Here is a 27983-nt window from a genome sequence, read left to right as displayed (position 1 = left end):
CCGCAAAATACTCCTAGATATGTATACTACATATAGAGAGAGGCCAAGAGTAGGAGGCATAGAGAGTGAGAGAGTCAGAAGTTGGCCACAACCAGTTCGGCCAACATTATCCACTTTGCACTGCGCGTGTCTCTGTCCGTCTGTCTCTGCTGTCTCTGTCTTTGCTGCTGCCTCCTGCTGGGTCCGTTATAGTAGATTACACTGGCAGATTGCATCGCTTTTGGCCCATGGAAATGAATAGATTAGTTCTCTGTGTGTGCTGCTCCCGTTACTTGCGAACTTGGCATTTGGCATTGCCACAACACTGAGACACAAAACATAAGCACACACAGCCGAGTGCGGCAATTAACCTAACGAAGTTCATTTGAATTCAAGTTACTTTCGACTTTTACCAGATTATGCAATACAACAATGCTAAAGAGCCTTCGAAGAGTTTAAATGAAGTGACCAAGGACGAGAAAGTGGGTTCTTGCGAATGCTGTATAAATGTGAAACAAGGTGAATAGACAATATGAAAAAGGTACTGTAGAAATTCTAATGAAATCCAGTTGAAATGATGTAACCTTAGACGAGCTTAAGACAGCTTTTAGAGTTAAATGACAACTTGAAGAACATAAATGAAGTGGAAGCACTAGAAAATTGAGATGATTTTAAAACGAAGAATAAATCTTGACATAAAGTGGATTGTTGAGTAAGTTAAATAAAGTAAATATAAATGTTTAAGATATGTTTATAAAAACGAAAATATAAATATACACAAGAGTTGCTGTATATATAAACAAGAAAGAAAGCTACAGTCGAGTGTCCTCGACTGTGAAATATCCTCTACTCATTGTGAGTTAAATCAAAACAGTGCTGTAGTAATTTTAAAATATACAAAATTAATATACCACAAAAATACAAAAATGTAACAAAGGCTATATTCGGTATATTTATATAGTATAATATTCAAAATATGCCATGGGTAGCGCGTATAAAAACTAAAGCACAATTGAAGCTAAACAATTTTGATGATGCAAGCAGAAAGTTAACACAGAGTAAAATAAACAATACAATGAATGCCTAAATCAGCTTAACAAGCTTACAGCAAAAGGTAAATATAAATATCAAGAAGAACTTAAAACGTTTGATAAATTTAATAAACATTTACTACAATAAATAAAGTGACCATGGAGGTGTTGAAGGTGAGTATCTAATTAGAGCACAGCTTGAGTGGGTGTTAAGGACAAATGCATAATTTAATAAATATATTTTCAGCCAGTTGCCAAGTAAATATAGAAAAAACGTATACACGAAAGCAAGCGAAAGGAATGTGATAAATGCGATGAGTATATACAAAGAATATGTTGCTGATTTTGTTGATTTTGGCAACTGATTGACAAACAGTCGAATAAAAATCAAAACTCATGCCACGTTGGCCACGCATCTTATAAAACATTCACCATGCGAATCAGCACTCATTAGACTTACACTCACTCATGTGAATTCATTTTCATATTCACATTCATATTCGTATTCGCATTCGCATTTAGCACAAATTAGCTAAGCGAATTATTTCACTAAATTAAATAAAATTTATGGCGTTTGCTTTGATGTGATATGCGCTTGAAATTGATCGCATCAATTCGTTATGAGATTACAGAGGAAATGTGTAGAAATTAACAGATGACTTCCCTTCACCTGTCTGCCATCCTTCCGCTCGCTTCTCTTCTCTTGCCACTCCCCATTTGGCATATTCAGGGGGCATCCGATGACACACTTTGCCACCGAGCACGTTTCATTTTGCTTGTCGTGTGGTTTTTAAATAAGTATTTATACGATATATCAAATGAAAATAGTTTCCACTTGCCGGTCAGCAGCAGCAACAGCAGCAGCATCAACAAGCAGGCAGGAATTTTGTGTGAGTTTATTTTAAAATTACGTATACGCCGCGTGCCATGCGACTGACCAACATCCAACTGACGCCCGCCCACGGTCATGGGAAGCTTGTTTGTTTTAGCTGCCCATTTGTCTGACCAAAAAGTGTGCGAAGCAATGACAGCGCCAGATGATAAATACCCAAAATTCAGAGCAATCTATCTTTCGAGTAAGTACAAATCTCTTAAAAGCTCGGCTATTACTCTTTGGCATTCTTTTGGATTATTCGAGTATTTAAGTTATGTCTGCAAATAGCAGCAAAACTTCGAAAAGTTGACCAAGGAATAAAAATCATGGTAATATCATAATATTGAGAATTACACATTTCAACATTTTGTTATTCCTAGACATTCTTTTTGAATTTAAAGTAATCCTAGAGTAAAATCTTGAAAAGTCTTTTGTCAAATTATTCAATAGAATAACTAATATCATTTATATAGTCTGCAAGTTATTCTAATAATGGTTGGATATAAAACTGGCAATTACTCAACAAATAAAACATATAACAATAAATAACATTCAAGATTATTTTCAATTACTTCAGAATTTAAGTATTACCTGAAAAATGCAGCGAAACTAAAGAAGCTAACGAAGCAATTATTTAGAAAAATAAATATTTATATAATTTACATTCACAACAAGTTTCTGTCGGATTATCGTGATATGAATCGGGCTATTCTTTAAGGAATAAAAATCATATTATTAGACATTCTTTTTTTATTGTTTTGCATAATTTCAGTATTTAAAGTAATTTAAAGAATTCCTAAAGGAAAATCTTGAAAAGTTAACCAAGTTTTATTAGGAAAAGTTAACCAAGTTTTTCATGATAATAGTATTAATAATTATACCTAATCTTCATAGACTTACTTAATCTGATTAATAATTTATATCTTTTTTAATCAACTCATTAGCTAAACTCACCTGCAAATGGTCGAGCAGTGTTTCCAATCCTCGATCGCTGATCGAAGAGCAGCGCAGACTGAGCGAGTGCACGTGCTTGGAGGCGAGCGGAAACGAGTGCACCACATCGAGAGCATCCTCATCGGAAGCTCCCACGAGGCCGAGCGCATGGAAGCCGCGTCGGATGAGCGAATTGTAAAGCTTTCCGCGATCACAGGCGGGCATCTGGCGTAGTTCGCGACACTGCAGCGTGGGCAGAAGACCGGACCAGTAGCGAGGACTGCGATACAGTATGTCCCGCCACTTGATGCACACCTGGGCGAGCACACGTCGCTCGTACGGCGAAAAGTATTGGAAAAAGCGATTCAGGAAACGATCGTCGAGCATCAAGGCATCGATGCTCTGGATGTGTGGCGGGTGCTTGTGGAGTATCAACGCGGATTGCGTAACAGCCGCAGCCAGCTGGGAGCCGGGTGCATACGGATGATGCAGGTGCGGATTGGGCAGCTGTTTGCGCAGTTGCAATGGCGTCCCGCCGGCGCCGGCAACCTTCTGTGCCGCCGCCATGCCCATGGTACTAAATGTAGGCGAACCGGGCGCCGGAATCATAATGTTCATTTGCTTGGCAATCGATTTGACTGTGGGCGTGGGCGGTGCGCCCAGTGGCATGCCACCCGGTGGTGCGGGCACGCCACCCGCCATCACCAGATGATGGCTCGAATTAATCAACGTGGAGCCGGCCATGGCTTGCAATTGCTGTTGCTGCTGTTGTTGTTGCTGTTGCTGCTGCTGTTGTTGCTGCTGGTGTTGTTGCTGTTGCTGTTGCAACAGATGCGCTGGCGGGAGATGCGCGGCGGGCAGAGCATTGGAGCTGGCTTGTTGTTGCGCAGCGGACATGGAGATGAGCGTGGCGCCAGGCGCAGCTGCTGCTGTTGATGCACTTTGTTGGCCACCACGCGATGGCTTATCCGGCGTCTGTGGCGTATTCGAGCCGGAGTTTGAGCTGCTGTTGGCGTTGGAATTGGAGTTGGAGGAGTTGTTGCTGCTGCTGCCGCCGCCGCAGAGTGCGTTGGTCACACGCTCCATTACTGAGGTCTTGCCACTGGATGAGCTGGCACTGGACGTGGAATTTGGGGAGGAGTTGTCACTGTTGTTACTGCTGCTGCCGCTGCTGCCATGATGATGCTTCGAGCGTAATCCCAAACCGTTGATGCGCTTCGATAATTCGGCGGAGGCTCGCTCGACCACGCCTTGCGCCGAGATCGATGACATCGTATTCTGTAGCAAATGCACTTTGCCTCCGTCTCTCGCTCCCTCGCTCGCTCTCGCTCACTCGCTCCTGCTCGGTTACTTGCACGTATGCAGACACAATGGTAACGACGCTGTCTCGCTCGCTCGCACTCTGCTTTACATAACGTGCAATTGCAGCATGTTGAGAGGGTTTGACCTTGTTACGCCTCTTCCTGCTCCCCGTCCTCTCTCTCTCTTTCTCTCTGTCTCTCTTTTTTTGTGTTCGCTTCACCTGCAAAACACAAACAGAAGAGTAAAAGTAATGTTAATAAAGCCTTAGTTCAAGCTGCGTTTTTACAACTCTCTTTATCTCCCTCACACTCAGCACGAACGGCAAAATAAAGCACACGAATTTATGATCCACATTCATTCCTATGGCATGTTGCTGTTGCTTTTGCTGTTGTTATTATTGTGCACGCCATTCCGTCATTCCACCTTTCGGCCATTCCTCATATCCTATTCATCATTCCCCGTTCGCCGTTTGCGATTTGTTGTGGCTACGAAAACTTTGGGCGATAAAGCGAACAATGTAAAGGCAACAACAACTACAACTACAGCAAGAGAGAAGTGCAAAGGCGAAACAACAACTATGCCAAGGTAATGAATGGCACAACGGATGGATGACTGTGCTTGTAGTTGTTGTTTTTGGTTTTACTCTGCCTCTCCTTGCTATTGTTGTTGTTGTTTAAAGGCCATTTCGGTACTCTGAACTATAAAGCGAGAGGCTAAAGCTCGCCTAAAGGATTTGAAGTTATAAACACGTGTTAATGAATTCATTAAAAGCTGTGCAGCCAACTTTTCTTTACGATTTAGTGAAATTAGCATATTTTATTAAAGTTTTAACCTTGCTTTGATTACAAATTCTGAATTTCAAATCTAATACAAAGTAATATTGATTTAATTTATAAGTCAATAATTTTTCTTTATTTTCTAAGTTCTCCAATTCTAAGTTTTCCAATTGAATTACGCTTGTAAACAAATTCGAATGCTTTTATTGAATTCAACATTGGCACCAAGGCTGGACATTCAATTAGCCAAATGGCAATGCATTTTCAACCATTTGGGACACGATAAAAGTAGAAATATAAACAGAAAGAAAAACCCGGGCTTAAATGCAGGAAAGGGCAATAGATTTTGATGCAAGGCCATTGTTGGCATTCCTGGCAAATGATTTAACGTGTCTGAAAAGTTTTTGCCACTTTACACAGCTGGCGAGTGTCATTAATAACGTGATATCAAAGCTTTAGCGGGGTGTACTAAGTACATGGAAATCTGTTCGCTGCAAGCCAAGTTGGTGGAGGTTAAAAGAAAACACATGAAATCCTAAGCATGTCAAGAGCGTTCGTATGTCTGTGTGTCTGTGTGTGTGTGTGAAGCAATTTAAGAACTTAACCTGCTTCCAATCTCGAGACAAATGAGGTTATTAAAAACCTCTGACGGAGAGAGGCAAGAGAGAGGTAAGAAAACGACAGCAAAATGCTCATCAGGTCGAACAAAGGATCCTGGGGCATGAAAGACAATTTAATTGCCATAAATAGGGTGGCCCTGTTTATGCTTTACATGCTTCTCCTCCACCTCCTACGCTGCGCCGTGTGGCATGTGCCACATCTTGCTGTTGGACTGGAAGGTGAACGACGCGTCGTTTGTCATGTTGCAGCGTCATCGTCGTTGTCGCTGGGAACGGGTAAATCTTAGCGTTTGCCTTCTCGTTGTCTGCCTTTCCGCTGCTGGGCAACACAATGGGGCAAGAGCAAGAGAAAACAATGAAAGCCTCTCAAGTTAGGAAGTCACTGACGGGCTGGGGGCTGAGAGCATTGTCTCTGGCTTCCTCATCGCTCTGTGTGTATGCACACTTCAATTTCCGCTATTCTATCTCTGAAGTTGTCTGCAGTTTGTCCCCCAAAAATTCTTGACCTATCGAACACACTCCGTGGACAAGGTTAACTATTGTTTCCAGAACAGAACAGAAAACTTGGGACACTATTGCGCACATTTTCAGATTTCTTTGGCTTTCTAAAGGACTTCCCTTTTTAAGAAAGTTACATAAATGCCTTTGACTTTCAGACAAAGTTGATTTCAAAGTCCCTGAAGCTACAGCGTCTTATTTATTTACTTTACAAATATTAAAATATTTCGCAAATTTACCAACTCAAAAGTTGGCATTAGCTGCTGACAGCAGTGAGTTTATTAAATGTTTTTCAAATTTTGGAAAAGTAAAATTTAGATTGTATTAATGGCTCACTTTTTTTTAAACTATTAAAATTTCTTGCACCAGACTAGCATCAAAATTCTAAAAGTGTTTATAAAGTTTTAAAGATATGTTTTTCAATCTCAACTTAACTCACAAATTATCATAATATTATAGAGTTAACTAACAGACATATAAATCTTTAAAAACCACTTGGAAGAAGAACAACATTTCCAAAAGTTTCTCCCAATGGTTAAATTGCATCTATTTGATTAAATGCTTGCTTTATGGATACTTTGGAATCATTCAATTTATATTGCAATTTAATTCAAATTAATTTTGTCTACTTTTTGAACTGCATCAATTATTTTGATTGAGGATGGACAACTTTTGGCATTTCAAATGAACTGCAATTTCGAATGAATAATTTGATGAATCTGAAAGTGGAAAAACATTTGGGAAATGATAATGCTCGACCAAAAGTAGAGACAGAGGCAGCTGTGTGGCATGCAACGAGAATCGACAGTAAAGTTTGTGTAGCAATTTCGCAAAACAAGCTGCATACTGTGCGGTGAATGAATCAGAATATAAATCTGAATGTCATCACCCTACCTCGCACTCTCAGCTTATGTGTGTCCTGCTCACTCACACTCACATACACACAGATATGCATGCGTGAGAGTGTGTGCGTGCACTCGCCCGTAGTTATTTCATTTTTATGCGACCCTCCATTTTGTGAGCATTTTCCGCCGCTTGGCTGTGCGTCTATTTTTGGAGTTGGTTTGAGTCGCGGCGAGACAAAGCGAGACACTCTTCGAGGCGAGTTGAGTTTTTGTTGCTGTTTCGCGTGCCTCGTTCCTTCTGCTTATTGGATTTCGCCGCTGCCGCGTAACGGTAACTACAGTACGCTTTAAATCGCTTCGCAGCTCTGCACTGTGTGAGGACTTGGTCTACATCCAAGTCCCTCTATGCTCACCCTCACCCTCACCCTCGCCCTTCATCGTAACCCTGCCCGTTGGGTTGGGATTTGTATGCGTGCTGCGACAGCTTTATATATCGATTTTCGTCCCGTTGTTTTCATTCCCATTTGCGCTTTGATCTAAACGATGAAAACAAAATAAATCTCCCGGATAGCAAGCGACTGTCAATCATTTCTAATATCCTCGCAACTTTTGCAACATTGTGCAAGTTCATCCAACAACAACAACAGCAAAAAATGGAGAATACATAAATTAAATAATTCAACATCAAAGTGCAATCAATATTCATTGTTAAGCTGCTTACTTTACTTTGGCATAAAATATTTTCCATTATACATAGCATACTTTTAAGAGTAGCTTGAGTTAAAAGAGCTCTGAAACTATTTTAATATTATCCGTCCATTTTGTTGTTGTTCAACTCAATGGTAATCCCAAGTGCTTTTTTAGATTTTCATTCATATAAATAGTTTTTCTTTGTGTTTTTGTAAGCTTATTCAATAAAAAATACATAAAACTGTAGAGAACTGTATTCCAGTATTAGAATTAGCATAATTTGTAGAGTAGTATGAATAAACTACTTAAAGATTGGCATGAATTTTATAGTTTTCAAATTCTATGCTAATCTCAAGTACTTGCTACGTTGGATTTGTTTTTAGCACGTTTTATTTCATTGGGTTAATTCATAAATTAATAAAAAAGTGGATTTGGTTTTCTCTTTCAGTTTGTTTTAGTTGAATATTATTTTACTGTTAAAACTCGGCTTAACATTGATCTGGTAGAATTCATGTGCTAACAAGAAATAGTATATAGACTTGGTCAGGTTAGAAATCGAATTAACTCGATGAGCTGCAGCTATCAATGGGCTGATTCATGCAACACATGGCATCTGTGCGTCAGTGTGTTTTTAACTGGGTCAAACTGCAAATGTGACCCGATTCATGGCAGATAGCTTTTTCTATGTGTAGTCCTAGCTATATGCCCACCTATATAAATGTTGTACTGTATATAAATGCGTATTGAAGTCTGAATGTTGATTAAGCCCCAATGAGATTGTGCTGGCATGGCAAATCAATATGGAAATCAGCTGGAGGCACAACCTGGCAGCCAGGTGTGCGTTCTAAAGCGAAAATTGAGCCAAAACAGGCGGACGATAGACGAGAGACGAGAGCAATGGCAATGGGTCTCGCCAGCCTGTCTAAAGTCCTTTATTATTATGGGTAGATGTCGCTGGTATGACATCACAAGCTCAAGCTCAAGCTGAAGCCGACGCCAAGCGAAGCAACCCTCTGGGATTGGGGGTGAGAGCGGGCGGTAAGCGCCCGGCTTTTGCTCGGGGGTTGCAAGTGCTGATAGAGCTCAAAGATGGAGATGGAGAGTCCTTTACTTCTGCTGCTGCTGCTGCTGCTGCTTGGTGTCGAATTGTGTAGAATGCTGCTGTAGAGTGGAGACGAGTAAAAAGCAGACAAAAGCAAAGCAAACAAATCACGTGCAACCCAAATGTTGAAACAGTTCAAACGTAAAATTTGGCAACGTGAAACGCCAACCGAAAATCTGCTGCTATGGAAACTTTTGTAAATATATATAATAGATATATGCACACACCTGATTATTTTGTTGAAATAAATAAGTTATTTTCAGAATATATATAACAGAGTATATGTATATGTAATTGTATTTATTTGTTTGGAATTTTCTTTGCTTGTCGCATGCAATAAAAATCAATTCTACCAAACGTTGCTGCGGCGTGTTTGTTCTTGTTTTGTTTTTAATGGTTTCTTTGGCTTTTATTTTTTGTGCTTTCGCTTGCGACCACCACTCAACCGTTAACCGTTAATCGCGCATGGGCTTCTGTTACTTATTCAGTCGCATACGCGTAAAAACTGCACACAATTGCACAAATGTTTTTGAGAAACCGCAAAAACAATCATAAAACTATTTGCACGCATTTATTTGTTTGTGTTTGTTTGTGTGTTGAAAATGTTGAGCGCCGTGAAAAAAAACGAGTAAACGATTAAACGGAAAATTTAAGCATCCGAGCGTAAGCGCGCACGACTCATAACTAACTGCAGGCCAATGCGAACAGCGAAAGTGGCGAAAGTGCAAAAGCTCCCAGAGCTCCCAGAGAACAAAACAGAGTGCCGAAAAGGAGCGTGCGCTCTCGCATTGTCTCTCATGAAAAAGTTCGTTACATGGACATGGACTATAAAATGGGTGACGGCGAAACTGTTAATATAACATTTGCAATCCCTGTTAAGCACGCGACTGTCTGTTAACATTGTTTTTGTTGTGTGGCACAAGAGGATGCGCACTGCAGTTGTTTTCGCTGACTTTTGTGAAGTAAACAAGCGAAATACACCCCCAAAATGGCGCTCTTTAGTTTGAGAGAGCGACATTAAACATTGTTAAAGAGAGAAAGCTATAGCCTAAAACTGAATTTGTTATTTAATTACATATTTGGAAATTCATAATAGTCTCTATATTCATTTACTGTTTATTAAAAATAATTGTGCTATTTATTGCTTCATTTGTTTGTTATGTTTAAATAAATATGAAGAATTGTTGTTGAATAACGGATTTATATTTGTACGCTTTTATTTAACCTAGACCTCTTCAGTTACTTAATAGGTTATTACCCTTATAACAGCAAAATTCACTTACCTTTTACTCGCTCCCTTTGGCTATGCCCTGTGCTTTGTAAATAGTAATGGTACTCCAAATAAAGAGTAATTTTAAGCGATTATATCATTCACACTTGGCTGGTCTTTAAAAGTAATCAATATTTGTGCACTTTTTGTTTATCTAGCCAAATCAAACAAATCAATTATTAATAAATTCAGAATTAATTCTTAAAAAAAAAAGGGCATCCAAACTGTTTTTTTGAAACGAGTACCAGGGTGTGACCGTTGGTATAATTTGCAAACACGAATAAAGTGGCGTTTCATTTCAAACAGCTTATTATTTTCGTGCTTCGTGTTCTTCCGGATCAGATTAAATTTTCGATCAAAAGGAATGTTTCGAAAATATTTAAAACCGAAAACAAGTAACGGGCAAGACCTTATTTCAATTTCAGCAAAACACACGCGGTCACAATTTCGATTATTCTGTTGGCTTCCCAACAAGAAGAGGCATTTATCGATAGTTAACAGGCCTATCTCATGTTACTCGACATACTCTCATGCTGTTAGTCGGCAAGAAGAAGCATTTGAGCGAAAGAGGAAGACACAAATAATAATTTGTAGTTTGTTAAAATTTATTAAACATGTCCTCGACGTCAGCGGCCGCATCAAATGCAGCACCCGCCAAAACAGAAGTGCGCTATGTGACAGAAGTGCCCAGCAGTCTGAAACAATTAGCCCGCTTAGTCGTCCGAGGTTTCTACTCACAAGAGGACGCGCTCATCATCGACATGTTGGTGCGGAATCCATGTATGAAGGAGGACGACATCGGCGAGTTGTTGCGCTTCGAAAAGAAACAGCTGCGAGCACGCATAACCACACTGCGCACCGACAAGTTCATACAGATCCGTCTGAAGATGGAGACGGGACCCGATGGCAAGGCGCAAAAAGTCAACTATTACTTTATCAATTACAAAACTTTTGTGAACGTGGTCAAGTACAAATTGGATTTGATGCGGAAGCGCATGGAGACGGAGGAACGCGATGCGACCAGCCGCGCAAGCTTCAAGTGTTCCATGTGCTCCAAAACATTTACTGATCTCGAGGCCGACCAGCTGTTCGACACGGCAACATTGGAGTTTCGCTGTACGTACTGTGGCAGCATTGTGGAGGAAGACAGTGCGGCGATGCCGAAGAAGGATTCACGCCTAATGCTAGCACACTTCAACGAGCAGCTGCAGCCACTTTACGATCTGTTGCGCGAGGTGGAAGGTATTCAGTTGGCGCCCGAAGTCCTTGAACCCGAACCCGTGGACATCGATACGATACGTGGCATCACAAAACCAAATGCCATGCGGCCGGACAGCATGCAATGGTCGGGTGAGGCGACACGTAACCAAGGCTTCGCTGTTGAGGAGACTCGCGTCGATGTCACCATTGGTGGCGATGACAACTCCGAGGCGGTTGTGGAACGCAAGTCACGTCCGATTTGGATGACAGAGAGCACTGTGATAACCGATGCGGATGGCAGCGATGGCAACTCGCTCAGCGAAACAGCACAACCGTCATCAACGTCCGGGCATCGCAGCAAAAAGGAGAACGAGGACATTATGTCAGTGCTGCTGCAGCACGAGAAACAGCCCGGCGAGCGGGATGCGCATTTGAAAGGCATTCACAGGGGTTCGTCAAATGCCAACTCCAGTGATTCCAGCGATGATGAGAATGACATTGACAACACAAAGATACGTGAGTTTTTCAATGCATATGCTAATGAACTTCCAGCTAAGTCTTCTCTTCAATCTAATGTAGCGAATGTTGATCTCGATAACTACATAAACTCAGAGTCAGAGGAAGAGGACGACGATGTGCCCACTGTGCTGGTGGGTGGACGACCGCATCCATTGGATCAGGTGGATGATAATCTAATTTCACAAATGACACCGCAGGAGAAGGAGAATTACATACACGTTTATCAGCAGCACTATAGCCATATATACGACTGAGTTGCAATTAGAATATATAAGTATAGGCTCAATGATAGTTTAAGTTGTATATTAAATTGGCTTGCAACGTGGAAGCCTTCGCGATTGATAGTAGAGCGTATTTCAATTTAAGCATTATCAAATGGCGCCAATTTTATGCAGATCTAGCTACCAGCTGAGGGTTGGCGTCTGTTATGTTAACATTCAAATAACATAAGCCGCAATGGCATGCTCAAAAATTTGCGTTAACAGGGCGTAATTATGTCATGCGGTCTGTTAAGCTTACAGCTACGCAAAGTTGGCCGCAAGTGCAGGAAGCTTCTCAGTGTTAATTAGCTTGCTAGGGCTTGCTGACCAGCTGTTCCCATCAGTTTTCATTTCAATATCAGTGGCCTCACATTGAAAGCATGCTGCGTAGTGTTAGTATTACTGGTGTTTGTGTTGTGGGCGTCTATTTGACACATTCGCCAAACTGTGTGCACTAACTAGATAAGCGGTTGAATGTAAACAGTATTAAAGATATGTTACTCTAATGTGTAAAATCAACACGACCTAGTCTGGTCTACTCAGTTCATCATTGCCGCTTCGTCGTTCTAATTAGAATCCTCAACCACCAAAAAGGATTAAATTGCATGTGTTGAAAATATAAATGCCGTCGTAGCAAGAACATATGCAATATTTACGAGCAAACGCGTAATGCTGACACCTGCAATTTTATTTGGAATACGAGAAACGTGATCGCGTCAACTACAAGTGGATGTGTGTGTTCGTGTATGTGTGCAACAACTTGAAAGAATATTTAAACTATTCTCATGCTGGTAATTGCACGGTTTGTGAAATAAATAAACAATATTTTGGAATTAAGTGCATACAACTTGCCAATCATAAAGAATCGCCGCCATCTAGCGGAAATTTCCGACAGCCCAAATTGAAAGCCAAAACTAATTGGCATTTGATGAATCGCTGTTAATAGGAATCGAAAATTAAGGAAACCGAAACGAATTGAAACGGAACGAAACGAATCAGCAGTGAAAATGAAGGTTAACATCGATAAGGACTTGGTGCCCATGAAAGCCCATTACTTTCTCTTCAATGCCGGTAAATAACCCACATAACATTACTTAATTACAAGTACCCTTTTAATTACTCATTCTATCTGATAACATTCTAATACTACACGCACTTTTGATACTATGACCATGTTAAAACTGAACATTTCTTGAATGTATTTCACGATAAGGCAGCATTGATAAGGTATTTTGTAGTGTCATGTAGATACACATTTATGTGTGTGCTATGCGTTTCGTAAATATACGCTTGATAAGAAGCTTAGTTAATTACCAGTTGTTCAACATTCAATTCAATCAATTTGATCCCCTAGTAGTTTAAGCTGCCAGCTCATAGTGCAATGCAAACACTGTTCGACAGCATTATACGCACAACTGACAATGCCAAATACAAAAAAATAACTCATCTATTATCTTATCATGAAAAAAACGCTTCCCTATTATTTAAAAACGGAACAGAACAATGCATATTCAATTTCCATTTCTACTGTTTGCAATATTCTTTTAGTCTGATTGTGTAAAATTCCAAAGGTTCTTCTCATGCAAAATAAGCGTTAATAATTGTCTTTTTTAAGCATTCATAACGCATATTGCTGCAAATAACAGAGCAAGGTTGCTTTAGTTGAGTCCAAAGTTAATATGTCAATTAACTAAGCCGTCAGTCCCCACGGTGCTTAGCCCACTTCGTGACCTGAGAAGTGAGACAAAGCTGCTATCAGCAATTAAAGTAACGTTCTTACTTTTAAATTAATTAAAAAGTTACGCAGCAACAACTTGACGACCAAATACAATGTATTATACGGGTTTATACTTGGACAAAGTGAATGGATTATAATCGCAATAGCGGTATATATGACTCCGATTGTTGATTTTAGGAATTGCCACAAATATACGTTCCATAATTATACCCAATGCTTATCAAACGCAAACACCCACATTTCATATTTGGACAATTCACACTAATCGCTGGCCAGTTGGTTTTACATACCCTATAAAATGCCCAATTGGGAATAGAACGACACAATTCACAATTTTTCTATATATTTAAAAAATTTGATCAATTCTTGTAAATTAAATCATGTGTTTAGCATAATGAAAATAAAACTAGTGAGGGTTTTATTGCACTTGTTGTATCATATATGTTATAACTATTATTCCATTACTTAATTCATTAAAAGAAAACTTTGTTTTAAAAATTTTGTTATACGAAATTTTCTAATTCCTTTAGTCCTCGCTATTTCTTCATTTGTAAGTTTTCCATATCCTCCGCAATGTTTTACTCGTAGTTTACAGGGAACTTTTGTGCTCATCACACATTTGATTGCATTTAGTTTAGCACTTCAACCTCACAGACTCATCAACGCCCACGCCCATGCAACTAATCTAAATATTTTGTTTTCCTTCATTCCGACAATTCGAAACTGGAACAGGAACCGCACCCGTTGTACCCTTTATGCCACAACTGGCGACGCAGCTGGGATACTCCTCGGTTGTCGTGGGCACCATGTACATGATCTTGCCTATTATTGGACTCATAGCTAAGCCACTTTTTGGCTATATAGCCGATCGGTAAGTTCTTGAATGATTCAAGTTTCTTATCGTCAACTATTAAATATGTTTTTGTTTGTAAGATGTCTGCAAATTCTTTTAATCTGAATAAATTGCCGTAATTATGATAGTGGAGACGTGATCTAATGTTGTTATGTTGACAACCATATATTGTAATATGATAACCAACCCTTTCACTTGGGGAATACACACTTTCTCTTCCTAGCTATCAAAACAAATGTTTTTTATTTACATTTTCCAAAGTCCAACAATAGTTCTATAATCTCACAATTTCATAAAAAAAAGATATAAGTAATTGCTTTGAAATATATCTTGATTTCTTTTAATGAATCACTATGTTAAAGTATATTCTCTACTTAAACGTTATTAATGTTTCGATATCTCTCTGAAAATCGAATCTGGCAGAAATTAGAACAGAAGTCTTTAAAGTAGTTGACATTTATTCTTTTTTTTTCTTGTTTTCTTAATAATTTTTTTTTATAAATTTGAAAAAACAAATTATCTAATGTATATTGAAATAAGTATTCTCAATTTTGTTATATTAGAATTAAAGCAAAATTACAATTACTTTAATTATAATTTTTGAGCATCTACTATAACATAAACATATTAGAAATATTTGTATTATGGTCTAACAACTATTTCTTTGATCCTTACACAGTTACCACCAGCATCGCCTCCTTTTCCTGGGCGGACAGGCGCTCACCGCTGTGGCCTTCTTTCTGATCATGTTTGTGCCAGCCGTGGATCAGGAGACGCAGTTCCATTGCCACGCCGGCGTCTCATCCATACGCTACTGTTCCAACTACGCCGCTGACACGGAGCAGCAGCTGGAAACACACTTTGCCAATCGAACGTTGAGCTGCCAAATGCGCTGTCAAATGGTGCCTCCAATGTGGGACATTGTGTGCAACAATTGGCTGCAAAACAAGACGCAAAGCTGCCAGACGAACAGCAGCAAATCGTGGATTGACTTTGACACCTACATCAGCATGAATGACGTCATTGACGAGCCAATGTTGAATGGCAAGGGGAGATGCCTTAACTTTATAATACCACACGACAGGGGCGTGGTAGACGCACAAAATGTGACACTCTATTGTCCCAAGGAGAATGATATATTCCGGCCCAAGTGCCAGATGAACTGCAATGACTCGTACTTGGAGAAAATGTTGCCCGCCAGCCGGGAGCTTAACATGAGCAGTGCGATGGCCAAGCCAGAGTTTTGGTTCTTTTTTGGCATGCTCATCATCAGCTGGGCGGGCATGGCTGTTGTGGTGAGCATTGGCGATGCAATCTGCTTTGGCCTGCTGGGCGAGCGTCATCATCTGTATGGAAAGCAGCGTTTGTGCGGCTCTTTAGGTTGGGGAGTCTTTGCTGTGATCGCTGGTCTGCTTGTGGATGCCATGTCGAAGGACGGTTCAGATGTTAAGAACTACACAATTGTCTTCTGGATGACGCTCGTCATACTGGGCTTCGATATGCTCGCTTCCACCAAATTGAAGGTGAGTCCGTTATCTTTCCTCGATGAGTTATTTCTGAATTGAATTCGTTTCTGTTCAAACTTACAGCACACTCAGACGCACATGTCGTCCAATATTTGGAAGGATGTGGGCCAAATGTTCCTCTCGTTGCGTTGTGTCGTCTTCTTTCTTTGGTGCGTGGCCATTGGCCTGGGCACTGCGCTTATTTGGAACTTTCTGTTTATCTATTTGGAGGAGCTGGCGAAACCCTTCGATGAGGGAAACTATATAAAGACGCTCGAGGGTCTAGTCATGGGCATCCAGTGCTTTGGTGGTGAGCTGCCGCTCTTCTTTCTGTCCGGCTGGATACTGAAGCGTATTGGACATGTGAATGCTATGAGCCTGGTTCTGTTTGGCTTTGGTGTGCGATTCATACTGTACTCGATGCTCCAGAATCCTTGGTATATACTGCCCATTGAGCTGCTCAATGGTGTCACGTTTGGCCTCTTCTACGCCACCATGGCTTCGTATGCCAGCATTGTGGCGCCTCCAGGCACGGAGGCAACCATGCAGGTATCTTTAACATCAATTTCTTGTTGTTCGTTTCCATTCTAAAACTTTCTTTTTCTGCAGAGTCTTGTGGGTGCCATCTTTGAGGGTGTCGGCGTGTCCATTGGCAGTCAAATTGCCGGCCAGCTCTTTGATGCGGTCAGTGCTCGGACTACGTTTGAGATCTTTGGCATTGCCGCCTTCATTATCTTCATCATTCACGTCTGCGTCCAAATGTATCTGCAGCGCAATGTCCCCTATGAAAATGGTAAGGGTAGGTCCTCAACAGCCTCTGCCCCAGCTTCGGCTTCCGCTTCCGCCTCGCCGCCCACGACGGTGACTAACACTGCCAATGAAATGCATACTGATAGCCCAACTAGCCCTAAGAACCTTGATGACTTTAGAGACGTCGACTTGAGCTGATCAACGAATTTATAGCAATTTTGTCTTAGATACAGAAGAGATCCCTGTACAATCATACTCGTAAAAGGACTTGAATACTTAATTCAAATCTGACGCTACAAACAACAAAAAATATATATGAATTTATGTGACTTAAGCAAAAAACTATTGCCAGAGTCTGACGTAGGTTAGCATCATCAAATGAAATGAAAGAAACGTATGATATTTTTCACACTCCTGAAACAATTGAAGATTATATAAAAAGGCTATAGTTTCTAGATTATGATCAATTCAAGCTGTGCTCAAATAGTATTTAAATTAAGAGTAAAGCTCTAAGAGGTTTCGATTCCCACAGTTCCTCAGCTCTTTAATCACAAGATATTTAAGCAGGACTTAATTCAGCGTTATTTGATTAAAGAGAATCATTAGAAAAAGGCAGCTAATTTATGCGAGATTAACATTAAACATTTATAATAAACAATTTACCAATATAACTACATAATAGGAACCGACACATGCTCTATCTTAATACACAACACCATTTTTTATGTTTAGTACAAATCACTTTGTATACGATCTTAAGTTTTTGCAAATCTTTTCTTGCCATTAATCTGTGAAACACAAAAATAAAATTGGAAATTTAAAAGCCATACATATCTTTTTGGTTTATACACTTTTTCGAACTCTTTCGGCATTAGCTGTAAGAATAATGTGTAAGAATAAAAATATATTGTTGAAAACATTGTAACTAATCAATATTCCAAATACTTTTAGGCACTGTCAAATATTTTGCACCGACAGATGCAATGCACATGCTGAATGAACAGGAATATACAAGTTTTACAAGTAGTGTTAGCTAAGCTGCTTCTCCTCCTCTGTGATCCATAAACTGAAACTGAAACCGTAATCCGATTATCACCCGGAAACAACAAAACCCAACACAATACAACAGAAAGTGCTACTACGTCTTCTAATTCTTCCAATTACCGCTGCATGCTGAATTTCAATTCAATCTTAAATGTATTTATAGTGATTATACCATCTATCTAGTTGTACTTTAACTTTAACAATCGTAGTCCACACACCACACTCATTATGCATGCTTATCTCAATCACACACATCCAAGAAATGTACCAAGTTTGTCAGCTGCTTATTGTGATATCTCTCGTGTCTTATATACAAACTATATACATCGATTATTTTGTCGCTTAGAAAAACTCTCTTTGATCTTATCACAATAAATCAAGCTGTAAACTTGTTGCTTACGCTATATAAGCATGGTATTTTTTTTTAATTTTATTGTAAACTCTGAGAATGTAATTTTGTCACTGTATTAGCGCTGTGAATGTTTAATTCTTTACACGACAAATATTATGTATATTATGAAATATGTCGATCAATCCACTGAAATTGGCCTCTCTTGCATGTGGCTTTATTTCAACGTAATTCTCTGTGAAAATCTCAAAAAAGTATTGAAATAATTATTACAAAAATATATAGACCAATGAAACAACAACAAACCACACACAATATATATATTTGTTTAATAAATTGTTTAACGTAGTTATAGTAAAAAATCTATACAAAATGTTACGTTTATATTTAGCTCTTAGATATTAATTTCTTTGTTCCCGTTACCAAAGGAAAAATCCCAAATGTTTTTTTTTTCGTTTTTCGTAATTAATGAATTAAATGAAGTGCTTAGACGTAAAGCCAATCAGCTAATGGCTAATGGTTCCCGATCAGCGATTCCTCGTGCTGTTGCCTCTCAAGTTTGCGCTGGTAATCGCGCTGCTTGCATGTCGCCACATTTGCCGCTCGTTTCTGTAATCAGTGATACGAGATACGATATATGTATGTACACTTAGGCTATATTGTAGTTAAGCTATTGCATGTGCTCTACTTTGTAATCATTCTTAATTACATACTATTATTTTTATATCCTATACTATTATTTTTTTTTTATATACATTTATGGCTTTTTCAAAAATAATAAAGTTACGTTAATGGGTTCTACTTTGTTGCTCACCTTCAACACTTTTGTACGCTGGTAGATATTCTGCATTTCCTTCTTGATTTTCGCCAGTTTCTCTTTATAACGTCGCACATCGTTCATCTAGAATATCGAAAAGTTAAACGTATATATTTCATAGCTTATGGCTTACATTGCCCGCCCCATAAATCTATTAAGCCCCAGCGATAAGATGACATGTGATTTTCCCACCCAATTTAAATACTCCGACGGGGCTATTAATGATAACTGAATCATTTACGAGGGCTGTTAAAAATAGCCGAATATCTATAAACGACTAGACGATACCCGGTAATTATAACACAATGAAATAAATATTGATTTAGAATAGTATCGAAATGGGATCTGTAAGTACATCGTTAAAAAGCATCAACAAATTTTACTTTAACTATAGCTTTAACAATTTCTATTTGAAATAAACGAAAGTAATAGGACGACTAAATATTCTTTATTTATGTATATATAATTTCATCATAATCGGACACTACCCAATTTTAAATATAATCGTATAGCCGTGATCTGTATTTGTTTTATCAATTTAAATTTTTACTTACCATTTCATTTAATTTTGCCACTTCACTGCAATCCAGTTTGTATTTCTCTTTGGATAAGTCTATGTAGATTTTGTTTTGCTTGCCGCTGCAATAAAATATTGATCGTCATGGAAGTAGCCACGTAAGCAAACAGCACAACTTACATCAACTCCTTGAGCTGCCCTCGAGCGCGCGCTAACGGAGGCTCGGCAATTTGAAGTAGGCCATAGGATAACTGTAAAGCTGCCAGGCTGCATTCATTCTCACCAGCAACAGTTTGTACGATGTGATTATTGTTATTTGTGGCCTGCTCATCAGCTATTCCAACGCTGCTGACAGCGCGATCAACATCCAGTTGATTGATTACACTGCAGCGATTTAATATTTTTTGTTTATTTTTGAAACATTTATAAAGTAAATATGGTAATTACCTATTTAGGTTGCTACTTCTCAACATTTCGAAAACGAAGCAAATCAAAACAAAGAGTGAGATAAGCTATCAGCTGTTGATTAACAGTGCTGTAAATGGTTGAAAATAGAAAGTACACATCGATTAACGTATAATCGATAACAAGCCGGAAACAGCTGATAGAACAATAAGACATTTTAGTTTGTGTAGAAATAAAGCGCAATGCAAAATTGATTATTTAGCTTTTAAAATGCGTTGTGCTGTAAGCAATTGTGGTAACAATAATCGCAATGGCAATAGAAAGAAGTGGCGTTACTTTCACTTCCCCAAGGAGAAACAGCAACTGCAAAAATGGATTGAGTTCTGCGAGCGAGATATACCAAATACAGCAACAGGTAGAACATATTGTAATAATAATAACAATAACAAATGTCAATAAAATCAACTAATTGTCAGCCTGCATCTGCAATGAACACTTTACACCTGATGACTTTGAGCGTAATATGCAATACGAGCTGGGTAAGTTGCTAAGTGGTATTTGTAAGTAGACCAATAACTGCATCATATCCAATTGGATTTGTAGGCTTCACCCGTAAGAATCCAACCAAGCTAAAGCCAAACTCTTGCCCAACTGTACGTTGTCAACACCACAAAGCGTCAACGGCGAATGTGAAACGAAAACGCGGCAGGGCTAAGAAGGATGCTGAAACCCATGAAAACGATGAGGATTGTTTCCCAGCTCTAAATATGCCAGAAGAAGAGACTGATGTCCAAGAAGAACAGCTTGATTGTCCTGCTGATCTTGCGGAAAGCGAAGAAAATGAATTAATTGAGTTTACCATCAGCGAAATGGAAGAATATGGTCCAGCTAATGATGCCTCTTCTGTTGACGGAATGGATCTCGAAATAATTGATTCGCTGAGTTCACAAACCGCCAGTGAGGAGCATGTGGAAATCATCGATTCAGAGAGTGACAGCTATGTCAAGCACTTGGAGTTAGAAGTGTATGTTAAATATGGCATATCTATATATATAGTGTTAATTTAATGAATGCTATTTCTAAATATAAATCAACAGAAGCACGCTCAAGCGGCAGGTGTTCTTCCTGAAGGATGAGCGCAAGAAATTGATTGAAGAAATTCAAAATCTGCGTGCAAAAAGCAACATGGAAGCGAAATCTGAGGAGAAGATAGCAAATGTAAATACAATTGAAATGGTATGCTTATTTTACTTAGTTAATTACTAGGCTCGAATATGCTAATGCTGTCTATGACACTGTACTCAGATCACAACAATTTTAAATATATTCAGAAACTAACTAATAGTAGACGGCAAATATTTTGTTAGTAAATGCAAAGACTAATTCAACATTAAAAAATTAATTTAATAATTAAAAACTTATATAATTTTTTGAAGAATTTCCTTACGAACATAATCTTATGCTAATATGAATCAAGTATTTTTTAATATATTTTGCCGATCGCCAGTTGATTGTATAAATTTTTTTCTAGATTAATAACTGCTTTCTGCTTTTATTTATGAATAGTGCAATTTAACTATTTAATTGGAATTGCTAAGCAATACATTTTTTATTTAAAAAGTCCATTCCCATTTATTTTTGTACAATATGTAAACTAAATATTAAATCGGAAGAAAAGAAGTTTCAAAATTGATAAATAAATAATGAACAAATTTAAGGACTTACTTTAATTTTAATACTTTTCAATATTAATGACCTGAGAATAAATTATAGTTTAGGGCTTAAAAAAAAGTATCTAATTATAATAACACAAACAATTAATTTTATAATCATTTATATCTTTATATAGTAAACAATTAATAGCTAATATCTTCTTACGTGTTTTTTTTATCTTTAACTTATTATTTTACAAATTTTTATATTTTTTACAGTTCCCAAAATCCACAAAGACAAAACCAACAATCAAGAAGACAGTCCTGCTTTATACGACAAATATCGATACGATTCGAAATCTGCGCAGAATAAACAATTCGACTGATTAAATAAATAGCTAGTTAAGCAATAAGTTACAGATATAAGAAATAGTAAATATATTCCTTACAACGAAACTATTTTTGAATAAATATGGTCGTTAAAATCGCATTTCAAACGTTTTTCCATTTCGGGATAACCATGTATTGCAGAAAGTATCTTTTCCTAGGAATTGAAATGGTCGACAGATATGAAGTTCTTTGGAATTTTACCTAAATGCGTGGATTTTCCGTTGAAAAACATGCGATAATACTTTCTTCTATCGCGTCTTTACTGATCCTAACGCGCAGGCAAAAGTTGCAATCATAAACGCAGGCAGGGGAATTTTCCACAAGGTCAAAGTCATTAGGAGTTCGAAATACTCCGAGGTACCTAAGATTTTCTTACTACCTGCTAGCGTATAAAAGCGTGCTGCAACCAGCAATCGATCTGCATTGCAAGCACAACTCTCTGGCAACCAACACCATGGACACTCCGGACGAGGACCCTGCAAGAGTATCAACATCAACTCAAGTGCTGGACTTGTAGAGAGACGGGAATGGATTCGCCCAGCTTGCAGTGTCAGCAATCTAGAAAATATTAGTCAAATTGTACATTTAAGTTAAGATGTAAATAGCAATTGTAAATTTTATTTAAATTGTAAATAGCAATTGTACATTATTTAAAGTCATAACTTCAATTGTACATAGTCCCCCTGATAGCCGTAAATAGTCATATTATTTATTGTCTCAATTGTAAATAGTCCCAAAAACTAGCCAAATTTTTAGGAATTATTTTAATTGTATTGTGTATATAATATGCTGCTGCTGCTCTGCTACTGCTACTGCTACTGACGTGATATTTTCTGCAATAAAATAAAATTGATACACAATCAAAACTTTTTGCATTTTTTTAATTTAATCTTTTAAAATTTAACTTTTTTCAGCTTTTGATAAAAAATCAATCAATTCTTAATACAAATGTATATTTCCTTTTTTTTTAACATATATCTTATGTATATAATTTTATATAATATATTTGTTGAAACAGTATTTGTTATAAGTTTACCACTTTTCAAATACAAAACTATTCATAGTTAAAAAGGGTATTTGTAAATCAACTAACAAGAGTCTAGACAACCCCAGAAAATATTGATAAAGCATTTTCCGGTTGCCAAGGAGTCAGAGAAAGTCCTTCCGCATGTTTATCCTAACCAATTTTTTCGACGAGTAACTCAACATAAAATTAAAATATATTCAACTGCATAAATATGGAATACATATTTAAAAAGGAGCGTCGCACATTTGGGACACGTGTTCATTTCGAGGATAAGGATGAGGTGATATTCAGCGAAAACTCCAACCCTGAGTTGGTCAAGAGCTACATTCTAAAGAATCCCGTGGACCGCGTTACACAATATGCTGGCCAGACATCGCTTAGTGTGGCAAATACCGAACGTGCCACATACAAGAGCACAGGCATTACGCACAATGAGGGCGGCTGGCCAAAGGACATCAATATGCATGATCCGGAGCAGACGGTGCGCTACAAGCGTAAAATCGAAAAAGATGAGAATTACATAACGCAAGTGATGAATCTAACAAAGCCCATGGAACACTACATACATCAGAACAATGCAGTCAACATCTATGAAAATTACTTTGAGAATATGGATCCAGCACCATTACCTGAACCATGCAAATCGCGCACTGTCAACGTCTACCGTGATCCCAATCCTGTCAAGGTTCCGGTGAAGCATCTATCCTGGTCACCGGATGGTGGCATCAAAATGGCGGTCAGCCATTGTGACATGAAGTTTCAGGGCGATAAGACGGGACAGCGTTGCAACTCGTACATATGGGAAGTGGAGAATCCCAACGAGCCGTTCCTAACACTTGAGCCAAAGGTGCCATGCGTTTGTCTCGAATACAATCAAAAGGATCCAACGAGTCTGGTCAGCGGCATGTATAATGGTCAGGTGGCTGCCTGGGACACGCGCCATGGCAAGCATCCGGTGATGATCAGTGAACGTGAGGTCTGTCATCGAGATCCCGTCAATTCGGTGCTGTGGAACAACTCGAAAAGCGGCACCGAGTTTTTCTCAGGTGGCTCCGATGGCCAGGTGCTTTGGTGGGATACACGCAAGCTGAGTGAACCATTGGATCGATTGCTCATGGATCCCGTAAAGAGTGATGAGCAGGATCTTTCGCGTTCCTATGGCATCTCGGTGTTGGAATACGAAACAACTATTCCTACTAGATTCATGGCAGGTACAGAGATGGGAATGCTCTTCTCCTGCAATCGCAAAGGCAAAACGCCAACCGAGAAGATACAAATACGCGTAAGTTATCGCTGTATTATAGCATTTGATGAAATATTTGATGATATTCCCATAGATGATGTGCCATTTGGGACCCGTTTATGCCATCACACGCAATCCGGCGTTTGTGAAGAACTTTCTCACTGTTGGCGATTGGTGTGCTCGCATTTGGTCTGAGGATTGCCGAGAGAGTTCGATTATCTGGACTAAGAGTAGTTCTTCCATGCTGACAGATGGTGCCTGGAGCTATACCAAGTACAAGATATAAACGCACTTCAATTAAAACATAAGTAAACTAGACTTGCTTATCTGTTTACAGGGTATCGCAGTTCTTCATCACCCGCATGGACGGAGTGCTAGACACTTGGGATCTGCTACAGCAGCAGAATGAGCCGGTACTCACAGTAAAAGTCTGCGATGAGCCGCTCTATTGTGTGAGGACCAATGAGAACGGTAAGTTCGTTAGCTGTGGCAGCAAACTGGGCGCCACATTCCTGATTGAAGTTTCCGACAACATGGTCATGTCATCTAAGAATGATAAGCCGCTACTCACGGCGGTAAGTTGCAATCTTGGCTTGACTTGTGAAAAGAAGTTTCCCAAAATAAAAACTCATTTTCCATTTAGATGTTTGAGCGTGAAAACCGACGTGAGAAGATCTTGGAAGCCAAGTCCAGGGAAAGCAAGCTGAAAATTAAGGCAAATCATGGACAGGAACAAGCCGACATGACCATGGTGAATGGAAAAGTCAACATGGCGCCTTTTGCCAGTGCCTGTGAACAAGCAGCCACGGAATACTTTGCCGCTGTGGAACAGGAACGTTTGAGACGTCTGCCCGGAGGCAAGCGTAGGTGAACGGTTACTTTTTGTTCTTTTGCTGTTCATGATGTGCTAAATTTATTATTTTTCCATTGCAGAGGATGTGGAGGAGGTTGATGTGTCGGAGGCGGAAAGCTCAAAACTGTAGATGATCAATTGCTGTGCACTTTTTAATTGTAACGTTCCTTGTAGTGAAATTAAACAAAACTTAAACGTTACAAAATTGCGTTTTTTTTGTATAACGACATATTTGAATGTTTGCCAGCACTGTTTTACAAGTGAACGATACATTGTGGTGGTCAAGCGATAACTACGCAAGACAGGCACTAAATCGATTGTGAATACATCATTCACCATTGAATCATCGAAGAGAACGTAGCGTGCGTGTATATTGACTGTGTTTTACCTTTTAAGCAAGTTTCAAAACAAATGTAAGTGCATTTAGTATATAAAAACAACAATAGCTGTTTGTCAACAATAAAGGAAGTAATGAGTGTGTCAGCGCAAGAGTAAATCAAGGAAATGTTTAAACTGCGCGCGTAATGCGAGAAACGTTTGATGTTGCACGTTGATGGGCTGCTGCCTGCATTTTGGCCTACGTGACTCAGAGACAGTTATCAATGGCGCAACAACAGCTGCTTCAAAAGTTCAGTGACCAACATATATTTTAGTGCAACAGCAACCCCCGAGCAGCAAACAGTATTCAAAAATCTTAACTGATTTTCGTTAAACGCAGCATTCGTTAGACAAGTGTCTTCTAATCAACACACGTGTTCCCATTAAATAATCAGCAACAGTTTAACAAATACAAATACAAACTACTATAGAATAACAAAGTGAACGTCTAGGAAATTGATTTGTGATTTGAAAAGTGCACAGAAAACCTTGACGAGTAATTCTAAAGTGAAGGTGAGGAGACCACGGTTCTGATTCATTTTTCGAAAATTAATTGTTTCTTTGTTGTTTGGGCTGCATTCATTGTCTCTGCCCCGTTCCATTTAAATCCCGCGAACAAATTTGAGAGAAACTTTGCTTGTCTGCAAAAGTCACGTAGGCCATTGACTGCGTTAATTTCGCATTTACTTGACTAATCAACAAGGTCATTTCTGTTATTGTTTACAGCTACCGACAGCCCTCAAAATGTTGGACATTGTCCAACCCAGCGAACAGCTCGACAGCAGCAACAACAACAATGAAGTGGTTGTTATTCGTGCCAAGCCCAAGAAGGTGTTCAAGCCCAAGGCGCGCATCAATCGCATACCCCAGGAGCTCCTCGATGATCCGCTCCTGCAACGCGCCATCGATCGCCTGCCCTCGAACTACAACTTTGAACTACACAAGACCATTTGGCGCATCCGTGAGACGAAGGCAAAACGTGTGGCGCTGCAGCTGCCAGAGGGTCTGTTGATGTACGCCATGGTCATCAGTGATATTATTGAACGCTTCACCAGCGCCGACACCGTCATCATGGGCGATGTCACATATGGAGCCTGCTGTGTCGATGATTACACAGCACAAGCTTTGGGTGCCGAACTGTTGGTGCACTATGGCCACAGTTGTCTCATTCCCGTCGATCAGACCTGCGGCATTAAGGTGCTCTACATATTTGTGGACATCAAAATTGATCCATTGCATTTCCTGGACTCTGTTAAGCTGAACTTTAAGCCCGATGTCGGACAAATTGCCCTGGTCAGCACGATACAGTTTGTCACAACACTGCAGGCAGCTTCCGCCGAGTTAAAGGCAGCCGGTTATGATGTGCTGGTGCCACAGGCCAAACCTCTCAGCCCAGGGGAAATATTGGGTTGCACTTCACCACAGCTGCCGGAGACAACACAAATGATTATCTACCTGGGTGACGGACGCTTCCACCTGGAGTCTGCGATGATTGCCAACCCGCTGCTAAAGGTATTTGAATTTCTGTAAACGAAACTGTATAAAATCTAAAGGGTTTTTCTTAATTACAGGCTTACAAATACGATCCGTATGAGAAGAAGTTCACCGTAGAACATTACGATCACGGCGCCATGCAGGGACTGCGTCATTCGGCCGTGAAGCAAGCCAAGCAGGCCAAACGCATTGCCATCATATTGGGCACTCTGGGCAGGCAGGGTAGTTCGCGTGTGCATCGCTTCTTGGAGAAGCGACTGCACGCTAAGGGCATTGAGACGACCACCATACTGCTGTCGGAGATCTTTCCGCAGAAACTCGCGCTGTTCGCCGACATTGATGCCTTTGTGCAGATTGCCTGCCCGCGTCTGTCCATTGACTGGGGATCAGCTTTTGAGAAGCCGTTGCTGAATCCCTATGAATTGTCCGTGGTCCTCGGTGACATTGAATGGACACCTGACAACGCATCGCCTCGCAATAACGCATATCCCATGGACTTTTATGCCAGCGGTAGTCTGGGCCCTTGGACGCCCAACTTTAAGCCACCAGCGCTCGGCGAGTGCGAGAATCGTCCATCTGCCGACTGCTGTGGCCGCTGCACACGTGCCGAGCTAGAGAAAGATGATACTGGCAAGGCGGCGGCATTGGCAGACCTATTGGATTTCAAAAAGGGATAAGGATAAGAAGGGAAACAGATGACACGTCGTGTTCCTACAACTATAACTCTCAAGCGCGACTTACTGTTGAAGTAACTAAGAAGTGATTTAGTTTATGTGCCCGCCCAGCCCAAATGTAATTTATCTACTAATTTAAGTTAGTACAAATTTGATTTCTAAGCTAGTATCTCTATAATTTAGTTAACAACAATTTGTGTTCATCTCATTTCCAATTATTTTACAATTTCTATATGCACAACGAACGAGACAACTACAACTACAACACCCTAAAAGTAAGATATACATAAAATTGTTAAGGCTTTAATTGCATGCACGAATGCAATGCAATTGTTTAATAAACACTAAATTGTAAAAGTCAATAAAAATTGTTTAATGTAAAATATTTTCCCCTT

General features: G+C 39.5%; 7 protein-coding genes and 1 long non-coding RNA gene across 12 annotated transcripts in view; 6 read left to right on the top strand and 2 right to left on the bottom strand.

The window, feature by feature from the left end:
• LOC132789198 (F-box/LRR-repeat protein 16) overlaps positions 1 to 9338 on the bottom strand; it is a 34767-nt gene extending 25429 nt beyond the window's left edge. Inside the window, exons 1-2 of the mRNA XM_060797046.1 lie at positions 8878 to 9338; positions 2839 to 4339 (exon numbers count right to left, since the gene is read on the bottom strand). Of these exons, the coding sequence (XP_060653029.1) occupies positions 2839 to 4089 (1251 nt within the window). The 5' untranslated portion in view covers positions 4090 to 4339; positions 8878 to 9338. The remainder of the gene's footprint in view (positions 1 to 2838; positions 4340 to 8877) is intronic.
• LOC132793831 (uncharacterized) lies at positions 851 to 1523 on the top strand. The gene is made up of 3 exons (XR_009633151.1): positions 851 to 1093; positions 1165 to 1184; positions 1258 to 1523. It is a non-coding gene; the product is annotated as an uncharacterized LOC132793831 (long non-coding RNA).
• Positions 9339 to 10465: 1127 nt separating the features above from the next.
• LOC132788915 (general transcription factor IIE subunit 1) lies at positions 10466 to 11981 on the top strand. The gene is made up of 2 exons (XM_060796594.1): positions 10466 to 11636; positions 11700 to 11981. Exons 1-2 carry the CDS (start codon positions 10535 to 10537, stop codon positions 11891 to 11893), a joined length of 1296 nt encoding a protein of 431 aa, XP_060652577.1. The 5' UTR covers positions 10466 to 10534; the 3' UTR covers positions 11894 to 11981.
• A 92-nt stretch (positions 11982 to 12073) lies between these two features.
• Positions 12074 to 18444, top strand: LOC132788914 (major facilitator superfamily domain-containing protein 6-A). Of its 2 annotated transcripts, XM_060796593.1 has the most exons (6): positions 12074 to 12970; positions 14370 to 14508; positions 15170 to 16013; positions 16080 to 16544; positions 16605 to 16788; positions 17697 to 18444. In XM_060796593.1, exons 1-6 carry the CDS (start codon positions 12907 to 12909, stop codon positions 17780 to 17782), a joined length of 1782 nt encoding a protein of 593 aa, XP_060652576.1. In that variant the 5' UTR covers positions 12074 to 12906; the 3' UTR covers positions 17783 to 18444. The 2 variants fall into 2 exon arrangements, with proteins under 2 accessions (XP_060652576.1, XP_060652575.1); XM_060796592.1 differs by lacking the exon at positions 17697 to 18444 and having other exon boundaries at positions 16605 to 17606.
• LOC132788917 (biogenesis of lysosome-related organelles complex 1 subunit 6) lies at positions 18445 to 20020 on the bottom strand. Its single transcript, XM_060796597.1, has 5 exons — positions 19920 to 20020; positions 19653 to 19856; positions 19510 to 19594; positions 18953 to 19039; positions 18445 to 18747 (listed from the first exon to the last, which is right to left on the bottom strand). Exons 1-5 carry the CDS (start codon positions 19943 to 19945, stop codon positions 18652 to 18654), a joined length of 498 nt encoding a protein of 165 aa, XP_060652580.1. The 5' UTR covers positions 19946 to 20020; the 3' UTR covers positions 18445 to 18651.
• Positions 20021 to 20032: 12 nt separating this feature from the next.
• Positions 20033 to 22019, top strand: LOC132788916 (52 kDa repressor of the inhibitor of the protein kinase). Of its 2 annotated transcripts, none has more exons than XM_060796596.1 (5): positions 20033 to 20292; positions 20354 to 20416; positions 20481 to 20901; positions 20975 to 21095; positions 21809 to 22019. In XM_060796596.1, exons 1-5 carry the CDS (start codon positions 20148 to 20150, stop codon positions 21917 to 21919), a joined length of 861 nt encoding a protein of 286 aa, XP_060652579.1. In that variant the 5' UTR covers positions 20033 to 20147; the 3' UTR covers positions 21920 to 22019. The 2 variants fall into 2 exon arrangements, with proteins under 2 accessions (XP_060652579.1, XP_060652578.1); XM_060796595.1 differs by having other exon boundaries at positions 20051 to 20292; positions 20975 to 21113.
• Positions 22020 to 23079: 1060 nt separating this feature from the next.
• On the top strand, positions 23080 to 25212 carry LOC132790963 (dynein axonemal intermediate chain 2). Of its 2 annotated transcripts, none has more exons than XM_060799730.1 (5): positions 23080 to 24228; positions 24284 to 24462; positions 24527 to 24764; positions 24833 to 25056; positions 25123 to 25212. In XM_060799730.1, exons 1-5 carry the CDS (start codon positions 23158 to 23160, stop codon positions 25139 to 25141), a joined length of 1731 nt encoding a protein of 576 aa, XP_060655713.1. In that variant the 5' UTR covers positions 23080 to 23157; the 3' UTR covers positions 25142 to 25212. The 2 variants fall into 2 exon arrangements, with proteins under 2 accessions (XP_060655713.1, XP_060655711.1); XM_060799728.1 differs by having other exon boundaries at positions 24833 to 25052; positions 25123 to 25209.
• Positions 25213 to 25356: 144 nt separating this feature from the next.
• Positions 25357 to 27971, top strand: LOC132788431 (2-(3-amino-3-carboxypropyl)histidine synthase subunit 1). Of its 2 annotated transcripts, none has more exons than XM_060795856.1 (3): positions 25357 to 25455; positions 26147 to 26932; positions 26992 to 27971. In XM_060795856.1, exons 2-3 carry the CDS (start codon positions 26165 to 26167, stop codon positions 27589 to 27591), a joined length of 1368 nt encoding a protein of 455 aa, XP_060651839.1. In that variant the 5' UTR covers positions 25357 to 25455; positions 26147 to 26164; the 3' UTR covers positions 27592 to 27971. The 2 variants fall into 2 exon arrangements, with proteins under 2 accessions (XP_060651839.1, XP_060651840.1); XM_060795857.1 differs by lacking the exon at positions 25357 to 25455 and adding an exon at positions 25526 to 25933.
• Positions 27972 to 27983: the final 12 nt, after the last annotated feature.

Source organism: Drosophila nasuta, chromosome 3 (genome assembly GCF_023558535.2).
Source record: "Drosophila nasuta strain 15112-1781.00 chromosome 3, ASM2355853v1, whole genome shotgun sequence".
Lineage (NCBI taxonomy): Eukaryota > Metazoa > Arthropoda > Insecta > Diptera > Drosophilidae > Drosophila > Drosophila nasuta.
Note: the sequence above shows the minus strand (reverse complement) of the source record. Positions and strands in the feature narration are given on the sequence as shown.

Coding starts and splice junctions, on each gene's coding strand:
- LOC132788915 (XM_060796594.1), top strand. CDS start 10,535: ATGTCCTCGACGTCAGCGGCCGCATCAAATGCAGCACCCGCCAAAACA. Junction 11,637..11,699: donor CATTGACAACACAAAGATAC/GTGAGTTTTTCA, acceptor AATCTAATGTAG/CGAATGTTGATCTCGATAAC.
- LOC132788914 (XM_060796592.1), top strand. CDS start 12,907: ATGAAGGTTAACATCGATAAGGACTTGGTGCCCATGAAAGCCCATTAC. Junction 14,509..15,169: donor TTTGGCTATATAGCCGATCG/GTAAGTTCTTGA, acceptor ATCCTTACACAG/TTACCACCAGCATCGCCTCC. Junction 16,014..16,079: donor TCGCTTCCACCAAATTGAAG/GTGAGTCCGTTA, acceptor TCAAACTTACAG/CACACTCAGACGCACATGTC.
- LOC132788917 (XM_060796597.1), bottom strand. CDS start 19,945: ATGTTGAGAAGTAGCAACCTAAATAG. Junction 19,595..19,652: donor GGGCAGCTCAAGGAGTTGAT/GTAAGTTGTGCT, acceptor ATTTTATTGCAG/CGGCAAGCAAAACAAAATCT. Junction 18,748..18,952: donor AGCGTACAAAAGTGTTGAAG/GTGAGCAACAAA, acceptor CACTGATTACAG/AAACGAGCGGCAAATGTGGC.
- LOC132788916 (XM_060796595.1), top strand. CDS start 20,148: ATGCGTTGTGCTGTAAGCAATTGTGGTAACAATAATCGCAATGGCAAT. Junction 20,417..20,480: donor TAATATGCAATACGAGCTGG/GTAAGTTGCTAA, acceptor TTGGATTTGTAG/GCTTCACCCGTAAGAATCCA. Junction 20,902..20,974: donor AAGCACTTGGAGTTAGAAGT/GTATGTTAAATA, acceptor ATAAATCAACAG/AAGCACGCTCAAGCGGCAGG.
- LOC132790963 (XM_060799728.1), top strand. CDS start 23,158: ATGGAATACATATTTAAAAAGGAGCGTCGCACATTTGGGACACGTGTT. Junction 24,229..24,283: donor CCGAGAAGATACAAATACGC/GTAAGTTATCGC, acceptor ATATTCCCATAG/ATGATGTGCCATTTGGGACC. Junction 24,765..24,832: donor ATAAGCCGCTACTCACGGCG/GTAAGTTGCAAT, acceptor TTTTCCATTTAG/ATGTTTGAGCGTGAAAACCG.
- LOC132788431 (XM_060795856.1), top strand. CDS start 26,165: ATGTTGGACATTGTCCAACCCAGCGAACAGCTCGACAGCAGCAACAAC. Junction 26,933..26,991: donor TTGCCAACCCGCTGCTAAAG/GTATTTGAATTT, acceptor TCTTAATTACAG/GCTTACAAATACGATCCGTA.